At 44.6% G+C, this 18,150-nt stretch overlaps 1 protein-coding gene and 1 pseudogene across 2 annotated transcripts in view; one reads left to right on the plus strand and one right to left on the minus strand.

Annotated features, from left to right (window-relative positions):
- Positions 1–376: 376 nt before the first annotated feature.
- Positions 377–18,150, plus strand: part of OGDH (oxoglutarate dehydrogenase) — an 89,918-nt gene continuing 72,144 nt past the window's right edge. For both annotated transcript variants that reach the window (XM_075558109.1, XM_075558107.1), the window contains exons 1-2: positions 377–461; positions 11,992–12,238. In XM_075558109.1, the coding sequence (XP_075414224.1) occupies positions 12,017–12,238 (222 nt within the window). In that variant the 5' untranslated portion in view covers positions 377–461; positions 11,992–12,016. The remainder of the gene's footprint in view (positions 462–11,991; positions 12,239–18,150) is intronic.
- On the minus strand, positions 4,796–5,151 carry LOC142455970 (protein LLP homolog; annotated as a pseudogene).

Raw genomic sequence — 18,150 nt, forward strand, 5'->3', positions numbered from 1 at the left:
AAACCAATAACCCAAACCCTTTTTTGTTTACCCGAAAACAACCACTCCATGACAATATAGATCCTGCCCGGTGCATACATCCTGTGACCTGGGACTTGAGCAATTTCTCTGAATATAGACCCAGAAGTCAAAGAGGAAGGTCGGTAGCTCATTAGCTCACCCACAAGGGGCAAGGCCTGCATTCACCGGCTCCTGGGGGCTCCAGGACCACGCATTGCCAGCACCTCTGTGAGGTTCCCGCCCGGCCTAATCCCAGGCATAGTGACGTCACGGGGAGCCAAGGGGGCGGGCCCACTCGCGCTCCCGGGCCAGGGTTTAAGAGGGCGTGGGCCGCGGCGAGCTCGGCGCGCGGGGCGGGGCGACGTGCTGACGACACGCGCAAGGACCGGCGGGCGGGGCGGAGACTGGGCGCTGCTGGAGCGGGGTGCGGGCCCTCATTCCGGGCGGAGCCCGAGTCCGAGGTAGGTGGCCGCAGCTTCTCGAGCCATAGCCCGCGCCCTGCGACGCGGGGAGCACCGAGTGTGCTGGCCAGCGCGGCGGGGGCCGAGGAAACGACGCGAGGCCCCCGCGTCCTGGCCGCCACTGCGGTGACAGGGAGTGGAGTGGCTATGAAGCGGAGGTGGGCGCAGAAGGCGGGAGTGGGTTCTGGGGTGGGCGGGTGGAGGGGGGGGGTTCTCGAAGACAGCAGCTTCAGCCAATAAGAAGGCGAGCTTTGCCCGGCACGTGGCGATTGGTGGACGAGGTGCACGCGCGAGACATCGGATTCGCTGCCAGCCGGCTGGGGGCGGGTTCGCCGAGGACGGGCGGATGTGAGGGCATCTACCCCAGTTTCTTAACGGGGTGACCCCCAAGGTCAAGGGGAGCGTGTCACGTGGGAAGGGTCGCGCCCGGTGGGCTGGCTGGCCGGCCCTTCTCCCCGACTCCGCGCCGGCTCGTGTCTCGGAGGTGGTCTGGCCCCCTCGGGGTCTCCTTGGACGCTGCGGAGATCTCGGAGTCCCCCCGGGAGGGTCGAACTCTGGTCCTGGGTGCCCAACTTCGCCCTGGGCGGCGGCCCTTGGCTTCCTCCCCTCGGAGGGCGTGGGCCTGCGTGGCCGCCCAGGGCGCGGTGCTGCGGGACGCAGGCCATCCGTCAGGCGGTCACTCGTGCTGGTGTCCGGAAGCCGCAGCTCTGCCTCTCCGTTTTGTCCTCCAGCCCCTTAGTTTTCCAGAGTAGGGACGTGGAGGCTGCGCGCCTCCCCGGGCCCCCTGTGTGTCGAAGTCTGACCCTCCCTTGTCCTCAGTTCTGCATTCTCCTTAGCTCGTCAGGTAGGCGCGGTTGCTCGGCGCTCCTTGCCCCCCAGAGGCTTCCCAGGGTGACGGGCCCCCGCCCCCTAAAAGTGCCCCATTTGAAGCACTCCTTCCAAAGGGAGACTTTCACGAAATCGGTGCCACTTTGCGGTGCCCGCCCCTCATTTTTTGTCAGATACACTTAAAATTAGATGGCTACATCTTTTGTACTAGGAATTCTTGGCTGCCCTTGCTGCAGCTTCACTTTGTAGTGACCTTGGATAAGCAGATTTACCTCTGTAGGATGGTGGTGGTGGTTTTGTTTTGTCTTATTTGATGGTAGTGTAGTAGTATATCACTATAACATTCCGTTTTGTTGTTTTTTTTTCCAAACCATTTTATTACCTCATCCAGCCATACCGTTCCATAGTTCAGTCAGACCAAGTAGTGTAGTACAACCACTACTAATGTCAATTTCAAAACGTTTTCTTCTTGAACTCCTTGATGTCAGCTCCTATCCAACTCTTCTCCAAGTTTTAGAAAACATTCTTGTCAAAATGAAGATCAATTCATACAAAAATTTTTTCGTGTAATTTTTTCCTCTTCGAAAAAGTACTAGACATACTTGTAAGTTATTACAAAGGCCCCCCAGTTGCTGTGCAGTCAATTCTGACTCAGTGACGAGCCTACTTCCAGAGGAGTTTTCAGTGGCCGTAATCTTAGTGAAAAAGCCCTGATTATGCACTGGTTAAAGCTCTACGTTGCTAATTGAACTGCTGTGGTGGAAAAGGATGTAGCATTCATTCTTGCTTCCATAAGGATTTACAGCTGTGAAAACTATAATGCAGTTCTCTGCTTGCAGACTTACACCGGTCAATAAACTAGAGGATAGTAGGTTTGTAACCTTATACCATGTAGATAATTAGGTCTCTTTTGTGTCTGCAGCTGGGTGTATTCAAAACTCATCCTTTGGTTTCTAATTGAGCTCAAACTGTTAGCCCACCTAGCCTAGGGAAACTAGTTATTAATTACATACTGAGATACAATAGGAACACAGAGGATATTCATGACATTCATAAGCAAACAGTTATTGACCCTATGAATTCCCCACTCTCTTTAAGCCTTTTCCCAGAGCAGAGAGGACAGATGATGCTAGAGCAACGGTTCTCAGCCTGTGGGTCGCGACCCCTTCGCTGGTCAAGCAACCCTCTCACAGGGGTCTCCTGATTCATAACATTAGCAAAGTTAGTTATGAAGTAGCAACGAAAATAATTTTTATGGTTGGGGGTCCCTACAACATATGAGGAACTGTTTTAAAGGGTGGCAGAATTAGGAAGGTTGAGAACCACTGTTCTAGAGCAGAGCTTCCCAAACTTATTTTGCGTACTGCCCCCTGTTCAAACAAACAAAAATATATAAGTAAAAATAAACTCAGTGCTTCCCCTTCCCCCTCTGGCCAACAATTACATTATGTTTTCCTTTTTAAATTTTTTAACATTTTATTAGGGACTCATACAATTCTTATCACAATCCATACATACACATACATCAATTGTATGAAGCACATCTGTACATTATTTGCCCTAATTTTCAAAGCATTTGCTCTCCACTTAAGCCCTTCACATCAAGTCCTCTTTTTTCCCTTCCCTCCTCACTTCCCCCTCCCTCATGAGCTCTTGATAATTTATAAATTACTATTTTGTCATATCTTGCCCTATCCGGCATCTCCCTTCACCCCCTTTTCTGTTGTCCGTCCCCCAGGGAGGAGGTCACATATAGATCCTTGTAATCGGTTCCCCTACATTATGTTTTATAGCCCGTCAACCAGGATAAAGTGTGGTGATAGATGCCATTGAGTCACTTCCTGCGCCATCCTCAGTGTTCTTGTTCCATTAGTCAGTTGTACTGCGGCGGCTTGTGTGTTGCTGTGATGCTGGATGCTATGTCACTGGCATTTCAAATGCCAGCAGGGTCACCGAAAGTGAAGTTTCAGCAGTGCTTCCAGACTAAGAGCAGACTGCAAAGGAGGAGGAGTAATTGCTGCCCACACCAAAGGAATTAGCCACTGAAAACCTTAGGAGAATGTTCCAAGGAGGCTTGGTGGTGTAGTGGTTACTAGTTGGGCTGCTAACTGTAAGGTCAGCAGTTTGAAACCACCAGGTGCTCCTAGGGAGAAAGATGAGGCTTTCTACTTAAAGAGTCAACAGTCTCGAAACCCAGTGAAGTAGTTCTGCGCTGCCCTATGGGTCCACATGAGTCAGAATTGCCTTGAAGGCCGGGAGTTTGGGTTGAATCATTCCAGTGCCCCCACAGGGGGCAGTATGACTCACTCTGGGAAACACCCCAGATAAAAGATAAGAACTGTGTGTGGATGTTTGTTTTATTTTTTGAGAGCACGTTCTACATTTTAATTTCTCTAAGGGGAAAAAAACCCCAAAATGGCCTTATTGATATGACTCATGCCAGACATCAACCTATTTAAAGTTTACATTTTAGTAGTTAGTACTATATTCAGAATTAATTTACTTTTAAAGACTAAAACTTAAGACACTAATTCCTATTGGTTTTGTTTAAATTTAAGTGCACAGTTTTTAAAATACCAACTATTCACCATGTTTATTATAGGTACATTGCACGGAGTGCTCTCTGGAGATGTGGATAAGCATTCGATTTCTAATTGTAGAGTTGCTAATTGAAAGCCCAGCATCTATTTGAAGAAGGTCCACATGGATGAAGCTTCCATAGAATTCCTTCTAATCCAAAAATAAATAAATAAAAAAAGAATTCCTTCTAATCATTAACCAGGAATGTTCACATTCTTGCCCTTCAGCAGAGAGTGGATAATCCCCGTCCCTCTGGCCAGCCCTGGGAGGTTCATTTTTAGGGGCTTGCATGGATGAGTTCTTGATGGAGATCACAATATGGGGATCCAAGCTTTTACTGTCCTGGTCAGAAAGAACACTCTGGACTAATCTTGTAAGCTTTTCTGCCAAACCTTGCGCACTTGTCCCAGTCACGGTCCTGCTCCCACTTCTGTAGTCATGCTTGTAACTGGCATTCTGGTCTGCTGTCAGTCATGTTCTTGTAACAGTTTTCTTCTCTCATGTCCTCAAGTGTGAATCTGCAAATCCGTACACGCCATATGACATCATGTTAATAGGCTCTTGTTCATGTGCCTTGTCCTGTGTGTGTTTGTGTGTGTGTGTGTTTACGTGTTTACACGCAGAATAGTTTTTTTTCTGGATTGAACAAAATTTAAACTCCAAACAAGCACTGCCCACAAGATCCAAGGGCATTACCTTTTACAATTATTGTTGCTACAGCTAAGTCTGAGTGATCTTAAATTTGTCAATATGTTTGGCACTTAGAATGTTTGAGTTCTATAGTATGTTTGAGTTCTGTGAGGTTCAAGTCAAAGGAAGGGACTTGGGATAAAATAAATTGTCACCAGAGAGTAGAAGCTGAAATCCATTCATAGGTTTTCATCAAACACCTGACACCCCCGCCCCTTCCAGTGATGTTTTCCAGTCTACCAGGCTGAGCCTCGCGATGCTTTCACTGCTTTGGCTTTGTTTTTCCCCTTGGCCTTCAGCTTTTTCTCTGCCTTGGGTTCATCCTTACTGGGTACTGTCCGTGCTGGCCTAGATGGCTCTTTTTATTCCTCTTAATATCAGTCTCCATTTTCATGTCACGTTCACCTCACACTGCATTTTCTCTTGGCAATGTCTGGGCACAACAGTTGCTATCTCTTGAACATCTTTTATTAAAGCATCAGTATCTACTTTGAGAATGTTTTAAAATCTGTTGAGCTGCTTTGGGCATTCTTTTTTCTCTTTCAGTGCTCATTTTCCTTTTCCACTTACTCTGTGAGCTTTTAGCCACGTGTGGTAGTTAAATAATCTGCCTGGGAGTTGTTGAAAGATTGAAGAGATAAAAGGAACTCTTTGGTGTTTGGAAATTTGAACTCTAGTGGTCTTTGTCAGAAGCTGGAAAAAATATCTGGAACCATGAAGAAAACTCTCTGGGACTGAACATTAAAGGGAGGCTGTGGCAGCCTGAAATGCTTGCTAGGTGACCACCTGGATCCACTTGTTGAGTGGAAGTGGGAGAAATGCAGCAATAAAGAGACGGGTTGCCTGGCCACTGACACCTGTGGACCTGGTTCACAGAGACTAGAGCAGGCTGACTGGTCTGAAGTTTATGACCTAGCCCAAGGGGACTAGGGTTGTTGAGAATTTGTGATGTGGCTATGGTCTAAGGCAAGGTGACAAGTGGACACCCTGGTGAGGCTAAGTGAGGCAGCCCACACTGAGTTGATCAGAACCCCACCAGATGAACTGGTGCATATTGCTGCAGACTTTATGGATGGCCTCTCCTGATTTGACTTTGCTTATGGATGCGACTTAGAAGGTTCCAACAGGAATGAAGACTCTCACATCAAAGAATTGTCTTCTCGGTGCACTGGGTTGATGTAAGTGGGCAGAATAGAAATTGGATATCCAAAATTGGAGGATAAAGGAATGAAGTGGCTGGCTTACAAACTTTCATAGGTAGGAGAATATATTTATAGGATTAAGGTGTAGGTGTTACTTAACTACAATAGTTATGTGTAGCATATTTTTGTTTTGTTTATAGAATGTTATGTTTAAATGAAGGTGGCACATTAAATTGCATGAATTTTAGTTTTATCCTGTTAGGTACTGATAGGATTTTATTACTGTTCATTTGAAAATTATATAAGGCTAAAGAATTACTGTATATGCTCGAGTATAAGCCAATCCGAATATCAGCCAAGGTACCTAATTTTACCACAAAAACTGCATAAAAAATTGTGATGAAAAACTTGGCTTATACATGAGTATATATGGTATGTGAAAATGTCGAATTGACAAGGACTAGTCGGTGGTAGTTAAATCTGTTGTCCATTTGAGAGGATGAGTGAAGGGGTGGAATTTAGTCAGGCCGCAGCTTAATGACCTCATTTGGAGGCACTCAAGAGATAAAAATAGAAGGCAAGTGGAGACCCTTGCCAGCGCTGAGATGCTTACAGCGCCACTGGATCCACAAGACTTCCCATCCACTGGCCTGTGATCTTCCTGCGCTAGGTGTCATTGCATATATTTCGTGAGTCTGAAGAGGACCTTGTAGATTGGTATTGGACATATGGGCCAATATCGGACTGGTGGACTTCATCCGGGCTGGGATGGTCTCTTAATGTACAATTACACTCTGTAAAGCTCTTTCTTATACACGAGTGTCTGTGAGTTTGTTTCTCTAGTCTACCCGGACTAACACACTATGTTTTTACCTGGGCAGTGTTCTGATCTCATATGCAGCAAGTAGATCCTGTCTTATATATTTTTTGTCCTGGTTTAGATTTAGAAAATACTCTCCTTGGATTATATTTGACATTTGGGGTCTGCTTTGTATCCTGCAATAGAACCAAGAGGTTGGAGGTTTGAACCCAACCAGTAACTCTGGGGGAGAAAGACCTGGTGATTTGTGCCTATAAAAATTAAGCAAAAAAAAAAAAACAAAAAATAAAACCAAACGCCAACAACAGAAAACCCACTCCAAATCACTGCCATTGAGTCAGTGCCGACTCAGTGACCTTAGGACAGGGTAGAACTGCTCTGGTGGGTTTCTGAGACCAAGTGTTTACAGGAGTAGAAAGCCTTCTCTTTCTCCTGAGGAGCAGCTGTTGGTTTCAAACTGCGGAGGTTGTGGTTAGCAACCCAGAGTGTAACTTCTATGTCACCAGGGCTCCTGTAAAAATTACAGCTTAAGGGGCAAGTTTATTTTGTCATACAGAGTTGTTATGAGTCGAAATCAACTCAGTGGCAGCTGACAAAGATGATAGTGTTACGCTTACTACTCCTAACCAAAATTCATTTTTATGTAGTGTTCTGGAGTGTATGCCTTGTGCAACTTTATTTAGTGGCTGTCTTGGTATTACATTATGCAAACAGATCTTAGCACACACTGTCTACTGGTGTCATCTTACCAGTTTGACAGAAGTATTGAAAACTTACGTCCTATTGCTTCTTTTCCTTTGCCGCATTTAAAATGGTCTTCACTACTCTCTCAACATTTATTTAGAGCTATGTTAGTGCCAACATTTTTGCTCTGTCAAACAGTTTAGAAGACTCAAGAGTAGAAGGAAAGCGTTTTCTGCCCTATTTCTTCTTTTCCTGTTCTTTCCTTCCTGATGATTCAAGGTTTCCCTTTCGACATTTCCTTTCGGTTTAGATAGCGTCCTTTAGCCATTCTTTCGCTAGGTTTGCTGGTAACAAGTTCTCTTCCTTGTCCTCAATCTGACAGTGGTCGCTTTCCACTTCATTTCTGAAGGTTATTTCTGCTAGATCGGGGAATTCTGATTTGGTTATTTTTGTCCTTCTGTTTTTGAAAACTGTTGGGCCACTTCCTCTTGGCTTTCATGGTTTCTGATGAGGAACGTGCTGTCATTTGTTCAGCCTCTTGAAATTCTGAACTTGTGGCAAATTGTGAAAACATTTCGGCCATTCTTTGCCTTTTTTCTTGTAAACTTTTTGTGATTCCTGGGAAAGTTCACAGAGCAAATTGGCTTTTCATTCCACAATTCATACCCCTTTTGTTTGAGGCCGTCAGTTGCAGTCCCCATAGTGTAACTACACTCATCCTCCTTCCTTCTTGTTCCCATTTCCATTCCTCTTTCTATCTCTGGGGAGCCCGATAGCGCAGGGGTTATGTGGGCTGCTAACCGAAAGGTCAGCAGTTCAAAACCACCAACTGCTGCTCAGGAGAAAGATGGGGCTTTCTGTTCCAGTATGGATTTACAGTCTTGAAAATCACTGAGGTCGCTATGAGTCTGAATTGACTCAAAGGCAGTGAGTTTTTGAGTTTTTTCTATCTCTACCTGCTTTCTGAGCTTTGTGCCCGTGAAGTGCCCATGTGATCTCAAACAGTTGGTTGTTTTAAGAAGTGATTACCTCCCTCGTGTTATTGTATGTGCCCATTGATTCGAAGGAGCCTGGTGGTGTTGTGGTTACGCCTTGGGCTGCTAACCACAAAGCCAGGAGTTCCAAACCACCTGCGTGAGCTTTTCTACTCCTATAAAGAGTTACAGTCTCAAAACTTACAGGGACAGTTCTATCCTGCCCTATAGGATCACCGTGATGCGGAATTGACTTGATGGCAGTGAACTTTTGGTTTTATTGTATGAAACTGAGCTGTGGTTGTGAGTTCAGGTCCAGGCCTGAAGGATGACTAAGCACCATACTCTTGGGTGTTTCGACAGTCTCTGCCCAACCAGTGGGCCTGATATTTTTAATGATTTTGAACTATTCATTTTTTTATTTTGAACTATTCATTTTTCTCTCGCTCTATCCATCTTCAGATGTCAGTAGTGGTAGCTGGCACCTTCTACTTACTCTGGTCATAGGCTTGTGGAGGCTGAGGTTCACATAGTCCTTTGGAATAATAGTTTCTATGTATCTTCGATTTGCTTCTGGTTGCTTAGGACAGGGGATAGCTACTTTTGAGATTTCAGTTGCTGCTCAGCAAAGTAGATGTTATCTTTGTGGACTCTGTTGTGCCTGCTGACCTTGATGTCCTCTGAGGCTGTGGACTCTTAACAAGGCTTGAGTATGCCTAAGAAGTTAGCAGGACTGCCCACCAGCTATTATTTCACCGAGTGCTGTTCAGCCCCTCCTTCTTCCCCGTTCTTCTGTTAGACTGATGACAGGCATACTAGTTTTATTAGATTTTTTGTTGTTGTAGTTCCAGGTTCTTCTTCCCGACTAAAGCCTGAGCTGTATCTGGAGAAACTAACCATTTTGAGACACCAGGAAATACGTAATTTCTGCTGTTTGACCTTCAAGTTCATTCAGTTTCTTTTGCCCCCACCATACTGCCATTTAGCCCAGTCATTGAGGGTCTCCACCCTCACCCCCCAGTTCTAAAATTCCTATTTGTTTCTCTATGCCTTCTATTTCTTTGCTGAGACTTTTTTCCATTCATTTCAAGCATGTTCATAATTGTGCCTGGGAATACTTTATGTTGACTGCTTTGAAAATATTTTTCAGGTAATTCCAATATACTATCTTGTAATTGATGTCTGTAGGTTGTCCTTTTTCGTTTACATTGAAAAGCTGGTACTTGATGAGCCAGTCAGGGTGCAATGTAGCAACAATGAAACATACAACTTTTCCTCTAGTTCCTAAAAATGCTTCCTCCCCGGATCTCACCCCCACCCCCACCACTATCATGATCCCAATTCTACCTTACAAATCTGGCTAGACCAGAGTATGTACACTGGTACAGAGAGGAACTGTAAACAGGGAACCTAGGGCGGATGATCCCTTCAGGACTAGTGGCACGAGTGGTGGTACCAGGAGGATGGAGGGAGGGTGGATTGGAAAGGGGGAACTGATTACAGGATCTACATATAACCTCCTCCCTGGGAGACGGACAACAGAAAAGTGGGTGAAGGGAGACATCGAACAGTGCAAGATAGGACAAAATAATTTATAAATGATCAAGGGTTCATGAGGGAGGGGGCAACAGGGAGGGACGGGGAAAAATGAGGACCTGATGCCAGGGGCTTAAGTGGAGAGCAAATGTTTTGAGCAGGTGTCCTCAAACTAGACCCGCGGGCCACATGCAGCCCACCGAGGACATTTATCCGGCCCTCCAGGTGTTTTTGCCTCATTTGTATTTTTACTTTAAAATAAAATGTGTGTAGTGTGCATAGGAATTTGCTCATATTTTTTTAAAACTATAGTCCGGCCCTCCAACGGGTCTGAGAGACAGTGAACTGGTCCCCTGTTTAAATAGTTTGAGGACCCCTGGTTTTGAGAATGATGAGGGCAATGAATGTACAAATGTACTTTATACAATTGATGTATGTATGGATTGTGATAAGAGTTGTATGAGCCCCTAATAAAATGTTTTAAAAAAAAGAAAAGCTGGTACTTGATATGGCGAGTAATCTTACAGTGCAAGATTGAGACTCTGGACCTTATGTAAGTTTTATTTTATAATAGGCTTACTCAGACCTTCACTAGTCAGGGAAAGGAGCTGCCGCTGGGTTACCGCCAGTTGACAGTAGATGTCAAGTCCAACCTGACCCCACCTGGCTTCCTTGGTGATGAAGTAACAAGGTGGGCTGCTAACTGCAAGCTCAGCGGTTTGAAACCACCAGCCCCAGCCAGTCCAAGGGACAAAGAAGAGCCTTTCTGCTCCCGTAAAGAGTACAGTCTCAGGAAAACGTAACAGAGACGGTTCTATTGTGTCCTGTAGGGCCGCTAGAGCCAGCAGCCACTTTGTATGGCAGTGAGTTTGTTTTTGTTTTGGGCTTCCTTGATATGGGCTGGGAGGTGCTTGGTGATTGAGTTTCAGCTCCCCTTTTGGCTGTCTCTGATAACACCTTGCTTGGGAGGGACACGGAGACGTCCATACTGCTACATAGGGAGGGATAGAAGTCTAGGGAGCCCCATGTAGTAGTCTCCAAGACACCGAGATGAGGGAAAACAGGTGGGTGAGACTGACTCATTACTTATTGGCAAATGAAATGCCCTTCTCCCTACTGGTTATCACCCTGGTGGATGGAGCATCTCCTATAGCCTGATGGGTAGTTGGGGCCACAGTTTTGTTGTTACTGTCTTTGGTGGGAGTAGTACATTTGTTGTCTAAGAGTTGTCTTGTGAGGCTTTGTGAGGCTTTCTGCGTGCTGACTCTTTGGCTTGAGAGAGCCTGGCCCCTCGGAAGTCCCGTGTGTGTGTGTGTGTGTGTGTGTGTGTGTGTGTGTGTGTGTGTGTGTGTGTGTGTGTGTGTGTCCGTCTGTCCCTTCCATTCCACTTCATACTTCTGTCCCCCTGTCTTTTCTCCCCTGGTTCTTCCATTTATGCTACCTGCCCTTCTCCTTTCCTTCACGTCCAAGTCCTTCATGACCCCAAAGCCCCACTCAAAACTAGGGTTTTCCTAAGCTTTTCGTGGCTGCCGTGCTTCCTCCAACCTGAAAGGAGTGAGCACTTGATGATCATTTGTGTCCCTCTCCAAGAACTCAGTGCTTTCTCTAATATTGTTTGTATGTTTTCTCCTCTGCTCAAAGCGAAATTATTTGAGGGCAAGTGAAATGCTTTCCAATGTGTCCACCTTCCAGAATACCGTGAGTACAGCAAGGGTACAGCAGTGTGTGGGTAGATTTAAAAATGTCTTCCTCATTTTGAAATTAATCTTAATTCTTGTTGACTTAGAATGGTTTTACAAAATGTGTAAAAAATTAACTTGGACAACGTCATACATTTATCATTGTAAACTACTGTATATACTGGAGTATAAGCCGACCCGAATATCAGCCTCGGCACCTAATTTTACCACAAAACTGCTTAAAAATGTGCTAAAAAAAAACAACCCTCAGCTTATGCACAAGTATATACAGTATATCTTAGCTCTCGAGTTAAAATTTCAACTCTCAGGTGCAGACCGTAACTGTTGCCCTGTGTGTTCATCTCCCTTTGTAGCTAGCACAGTGGCTCTAGTACAGTGTAACCACTACCACAGCTCTTGGTTTGGGTTTGGGTTTGACTCGCTACTTTGTGTGCTCTTTGTCACGGGAGTCATCGATAGAAATAGCATGCTGGTGCAAATACATTAATAGAGCTGATCTTTCTCCTAAAGAATCGGCTCTGGGAAATCTTTTCAAGCTGCCTTCTCCTAAAATTCTCTTCTCTATTTTTTACACAGGCACTTGTGATAGGCTTCAGACAAAATGTTTCATTTAAGGACTTGTGCTGCTAAGTTGAGGCCATTGACAGTTTCCCAGACTGTTAAGACATTTTCACAAAACAGACCAGCAACAGCTAGGACATTTCAACAAATCCGATGCTACACCGCACCTGTTGCTGCCGAACCCTTCTTGAGTGGGACTAGTTCGAACTATGTGGAGGAAATGTACTACGCTTGGTTGGAAAACCCCAAAAGTGTACATAAGGTAAGGCTTGCCAGGGCCCTGGGTCCTCATGTTTGCCGTCTTGCTCTGGATGCTTCTTGGCAGCTCAGGTAAGTGTGTGTGTCTGAGGAGCCAGTGGAAGAAATAGGAAGTCCGACTGCCAAGTGCCTGCACATCCGTCCAAAGAAGCCTGGCTGTCAGGACCAGCCTCACCAAAACAACATGCTCTGGAGGTGCCGCCCTGGCTTGCTTGATGTCCACCACATTCGCAGCGTTTGGTCCCTGGGCTAGACAACATTTTCATCTTGTGAAGGACTGAAGCAACACTTGTTCAAGTTCCGGGATCTCACTAAGGCCTGCTTTAGGATACAGTCTCTGCTAAGAAGAAAGCTCTTGGAAGAGGATGGATCTCTGACGTGCTTAATGCCCTAGCAGTCCTAAGAAGACAGTTTTGTATCTTACATTGTCTCATGTAATTCCTGTAAAATGACGTGTAGATAACCTATGTTCATGCAATTTTCTCCTATATTTGAAAGTAAATGCCTTGCAGGTTTATATCTAAATTCTCTATTTCTTGTAAGGGCTTTCCCCTTTAGAGATCCCTTCTAATGTTTGCTTAATATGAGCGATAATTCCATTTTTCCACAATTTTTTTCATGGCCTCCTGGGCTGATGAGTATGTGTAGGCCTTGATAGCCATGTCCTGATTTTCAGGTCAGCCCCTTTTGAAAGTAGGCAGGCAGTATGTTGTGGAAGGAGGGCAGATTTCACAGCTCCTCACCCCCCTTGGCCACGCTCATTGGGCTGGTGGGAGAGTTACAAGAGACACTGGGTTGGTGCTCCGCATCTGGCTTGAAGGACAGGCTTCACAAATGTCAACTTTTTTTTCCTTTACTAATTTTTATTGTGTTTTCAGTGAAGGTTTAGATACTACTTTGGAGTTTCATCAATCAGTTTTTACGTAACTTGATTAATGACATTGATTACATTCTTCACAATATATGGATATTCTTATTTCTGATCTGGTTTAATACCCCTTAATCTAGTTTCCCTGCCTTTTATGTTCTCTTTTTGTTTGTTTTTTTACACCCTTTGGAGTCATAGATAATCAAAAATAAAACTTGATGGTGCCTTGAATGAAGGCTCATAACATCAGTTTTGCATTCAACAGTTCATGTATATTGCTTCATGCCATTGATCGCATTTCTCACAGTGTAATTTATCCCACTTCCTCCCTGTGCTTCCTGTTGCCGTTCCTCCTCTCACCCCTTCTTTCCTTCTGAACTTTGTCTTTGGCAAGTCCTTTCTCCCGTTCTATCGAGGATCTTCTAATTTGATTCTTCTCAGGGAAGTTAGTAGTGATAGCTGGGCACCATCTAATTCTTTTGGTCTCGTGGTTCTGGAGACTGATGTTTGGGTGGTCCATTAGTCCACTGAACTGATTGCACACATCTTTTGATTTTCATCGCTCTTCTTACCTCCCATCGGAGAGAGACTAATAGTAGCACCTTCAATGTTGCTTGTGAGCTTTTAAGACATTAGTCACTACTCACCCGGAGAACATTGTGAACTGTGTTAGACCAGAGTACCTTGGTGTGTCCCCCATTGACTTGTGCCCTCAAAACCTATTTGGTTCTGTCTGACATTTTCTTAACTTTGCCCCCTATGTGTTGTGATATATGTATATATATACCAAAAGTATAAACACATAAATAATCATGTCAAATCTATATATACTCATGGGTGTACTCCCACTGTCCTCCTCCCACCTGCTCAGCCTGCACTTCTGTTTAAGCATCTACCTTCAGATGTCCGTTAATTGCTGGATTATATGTGTGCCAGGTTTTGCTACTGTTGCCTTTGGTTCTTACAAATCTTCCCATGTCTTCCCCTGCCTCTGGGGTTTTGGCCAGCCTTCCTTCCCTCTTATTGTAGATTGTCTAGCTTGAGCCCATGACATCCCTTTATACCCTTGCTCATGATGATGCTTCTGAGCAATACACTTCCTGTTCACTTCAGAAGGCTCTTGTGTTGTCTGGCTACACAGTGATCCCGGGGGTGGCTTCATTCCAGATTTGAGTGTCTAAGGGCCCTCTTCGTGGGTCTTCCACCAATCTGTCAGACCAGCACCTCTGGTCTTTTTTACAATGGTGCATTTTATTCAGCTTTCCCTCTCCTGTCCTTGTAGGACCTTCTGTGCTCTCAGAGTTCTCAGTAGGGGTAGCAAGGTGCCCTATAGATATGGTTTCCAGATGGTGCAGGCTCTTTGTTGTTATTGAAGAGCAATGTAAAGGCTCCTTTTTTTAAAAACCTTTTTGGATGATGTAGAGACTTACTTTAAAGCACAATATATGAGGGAATGTAAAGTGTCTCACAAAGTATTTAATGAAAAATAGTTTCAAAGCAATTTTAAGCTCTAAATAAAGACTCAGATTAGACCAAGATTCTCAGCCACAAAAGTGTAGTTTTACAGGCAGATTTCAGACCCTTTCAAACTATGTGAAGGCTTATGGCCAGCTTCAGAACACTAAAACATTCATTTAAAAAATAAAGTTGTTTTATATTTTGTTTTATAATTTTCAGTGATTGTTACACCCGCCCCCCCCCCCCCAATCAAAGGTATTTTTATTTTAAATGTGTCTAATTGCAAAACATCAAGTCTCTGGTAAAGTGTTCTAGAAGTCCAGAGTTAGATGCCTTTGCTCAGTTTTAGCCCCATTGCCCACAGAGACTTGAAGCAGTCCGTGGCTTCTGCCTCTGGAGTGAGCCACCCAGAGGTCTTACTCTTTAGCATTGTTTAGGTTAGTTCTGGCCTATTATTCTCCTCTCTGCTTTTTCTAGTCTGATTTCTACATGCCCATTGTGGTACCCTCTTTTAAATACAGATGAAGCTTGATCCTTTCTTGTAAAACTTCAGTACTGGCCTATCCCACTTAGTGTTGGCCCTGTCAAGGTCAGTTGCTAACTTAGCCCTGTTAAAGTTCAGACAATAACTGTGGTGCTCTCCAGCCTGTGTACTGGTCACATTTTGTGGATGGAAACCTGGGCCTGCTAGGGGCAGAGTAGTCCGCAGCCCCTGATGCATTCTGTAGCACTGGCCTTGGCCTTGCTGAAGAGGATCTGGGCTCACTTTGGGGAGTCGCCCATCTGGGCCTGGGTCTGAGGCTTTTATTTTCCTTCTTGACGGGCCTGCACCCTAGGGTCAGTGTTCCTTCCTTGAGGTCAGTGCTGGCGTTCCTTCTTGAGGGGCTTACAGAACTCCCACTGTTCTCTGGCCCTGGGATTCCCTTTGGGATTCTGTCGTCTCCTCTGCTCCAAGAGTCACTCTCCTAGCCCCGATCTCCTCCTCTGACTGTACCCTAATGCCGATCTTTGGTGTTGTTCAAATGAAAGCCACCTGTTTTGGTTGCCCTCTCACACCGTCAGCCTGTCAGGCAGCCTGTCAGGCTTTGTTAACTGTTGGGGTTGGTTGTCTGAGGTTAGCTCAGCTCTCCCTGGTTAAGAGCAAGCAGGCAGAGTGTTAGGAGTGCTCACATGCTGTCATTCTTTTTAGAAATCATTTTATTGAGGGCTCGTACAGCTCTTATAACATTCCATGCATCAGTTGTATCCAGCATATTTATACATATGTTGCCATCATCATTTCCAAAACATTTTCTTTATCATTTTATTGGGGGCTCATACAACTCTCATCACAATCCATACATACATCAATTGTGTAAAGCACATTTGTCCATTCATTGCCCTCATCCTCAAAAAATTTGCTCTCCACTAAGCCCCTGTCATCAGCTCCTCATTTCCCCCCTCCCTCCCTGCTCCCCCATCCCTCAACATTTTCTATTTGAGCTCTTGGTATCAGCTCCTTCCCCCCCCCCCTCCCGCGCCCTCCCACCCTTGATCAATTATATATCATTAGTATTTCGTATCTTACACTGCTTGTTTGTCTTCCTTCACCCACATTTCTGTTATTGGTCCCCTTGGGGGGGGGGGCTCATATCCAACCTGTGATGGATCTCCCCTTTCTCCCCCTTCCTCTTCCTCGATCATCCCCCTACCCTCATGATATTGCTACTCCCACTACTGTTCCTGAGGGGTTTATCTGTCCTGTATTCCATGTGGTGAGAGCTCTTTCTGTACCAGTGTGCCTTCTCCAGTCTAGCCAGATTTGTAACATGCTGTCATTCTTGTGTAGATGGTTTTGCTCTTGAAGCAAGGTATTTACAACCTATAGTATGTTTACATGAGGTTTCAGCAGTCAAACCTATTAAGCAGCATTTTGAAGTTTCACTTTGGAGGTAGTCTGCTTCCTACTTAAAGAGAGATTTCAGCAGTGGTCTTGTTCAATACTGTAAGCAAGTCAACTGTATTTTCCCTATTTAGCACACTGCTTTTCAGGGCTTGTATTTATAATGCAGCTAGGAAGAGAAATGCTTTGGGGAAACGGAAAAAACCTGGAACAATGACTTCTCTTTTATTTGTATAGTTGCTTGTGCTCATAACGCAAATGTACTCTCGTAATCCAGTGTATTGACCGTTAGCTCCATGCCAGAAAAGGTGTTGAGATTCCTCCAAAGTAAAGAAGTCTGGGTGTCCCAGTGTATAATAGGATACTTAGATAAATAAAGCAACAATTAAAGTACATGGAGCAGCTTGGAAAGCTTCTCAGGGGAAGTGTCTCATGTTGAACAAGGGGAAGGAGTTTGCCGTGGTAGCAGTTGGGTGCTCCCAGCCTCAGGATGGGTGCTAGGTACCATGTACAGCATAGGGGCCCTGAGGAACTATTGGTGAATTTATTGAAAATGAGGTCGGGGGAGAGAGCTTGGTTGAACAGTAAATGCATGGAAGGGCAGATTTTGAATTGAGAGTTGCAACTATGTTTTGGAACATGGTCATTTATTTATTTATTTGGAACATGGTATTTTTAAATGATGATTTTGTACTATAAGCAATTAAAGGGAGATATATATATATATATATTTAATTTTAAGGGAAGCAGGCACCAAAAGTAAAAAGGAACAGAGTATTAGTAGCTGATGGCTAGTCTTTGTGAAGCTCACAGTGAGTCCGGCCATCCCCACAGTGTATATGGGTTCCCTAAGCTAGGCTCTCTCCTTTTCTTTGGAGGCAATGGAATAAGATTGGTGCTTTTTAAGTCCGGCGTGGCAGTTCTTAGCCTTTTCTTTTCTATGTTTTTATTGGCACCTAATCCACATATCATACAATTCAATAGTTCCGTCATTCAATCATGTCAAAAAGAATTATAAAATCATAACCACAATCAATTTTAGAACACTCCCCCCATGGTTAAATCGTCTTTAAAATGAGTTGTCTAATTACAATCAGTTTTAGTGCTCCCTCCCACCTTTATTTACTTTTGAAACTCCCTCACCCTCCCTATCTCCCACCCCACCCCCACATCCCCTATAAACCGTCATTTATTATTATATAAACATCAATTATTACCTCTCTGCATCCACTTCTGTCTTTCACTGTGTTTCACTAACCCAATAGAAACAGTAAAAAATAGAGTGGTAAGGTTAAAATAATATAAAGTGCCTTTTCTTATAATCCTAAAATGGATGGCAGTGAGATGTTTGACCTAGAGATAGGAAACAAATAAACAACCAAACTCACTGCCCCCAAGTTGATGCTGACTCCTAGTGACCCAATAGGACAGGGTAGAACTGCCCCTTTGGGTTTCAGAGACAGTTTACTGGTGTAGAAAGCCCTGTCTTTCTCCCATGGAGTGGCTAGTGGTTTCAAACTGCTGACCTTGCATTTAAGAGCCCATCTCATAACCAATATGACACCAGGGCCACAGAGGTAAAGAAAGGTTATTAAAATATTTAGGACTCGGTTTTTGAATGTAGTCATCACATGATTTAAAGTAGTCTAACCTGTAGGTTCTTTGTATCTCTGTCCTCCATCCAGAGCTGCTCCTGTATGTCTGAAGA

Source organism: Tenrec ecaudatus, chromosome 9 (assembly GCF_050624435.1).
Source record: "Tenrec ecaudatus isolate mTenEca1 chromosome 9, mTenEca1.hap1, whole genome shotgun sequence".
NCBI classification, from domain to species: domain Eukaryota; kingdom Metazoa; phylum Chordata; class Mammalia; order Afrosoricida; family Tenrecidae; genus Tenrec; species Tenrec ecaudatus.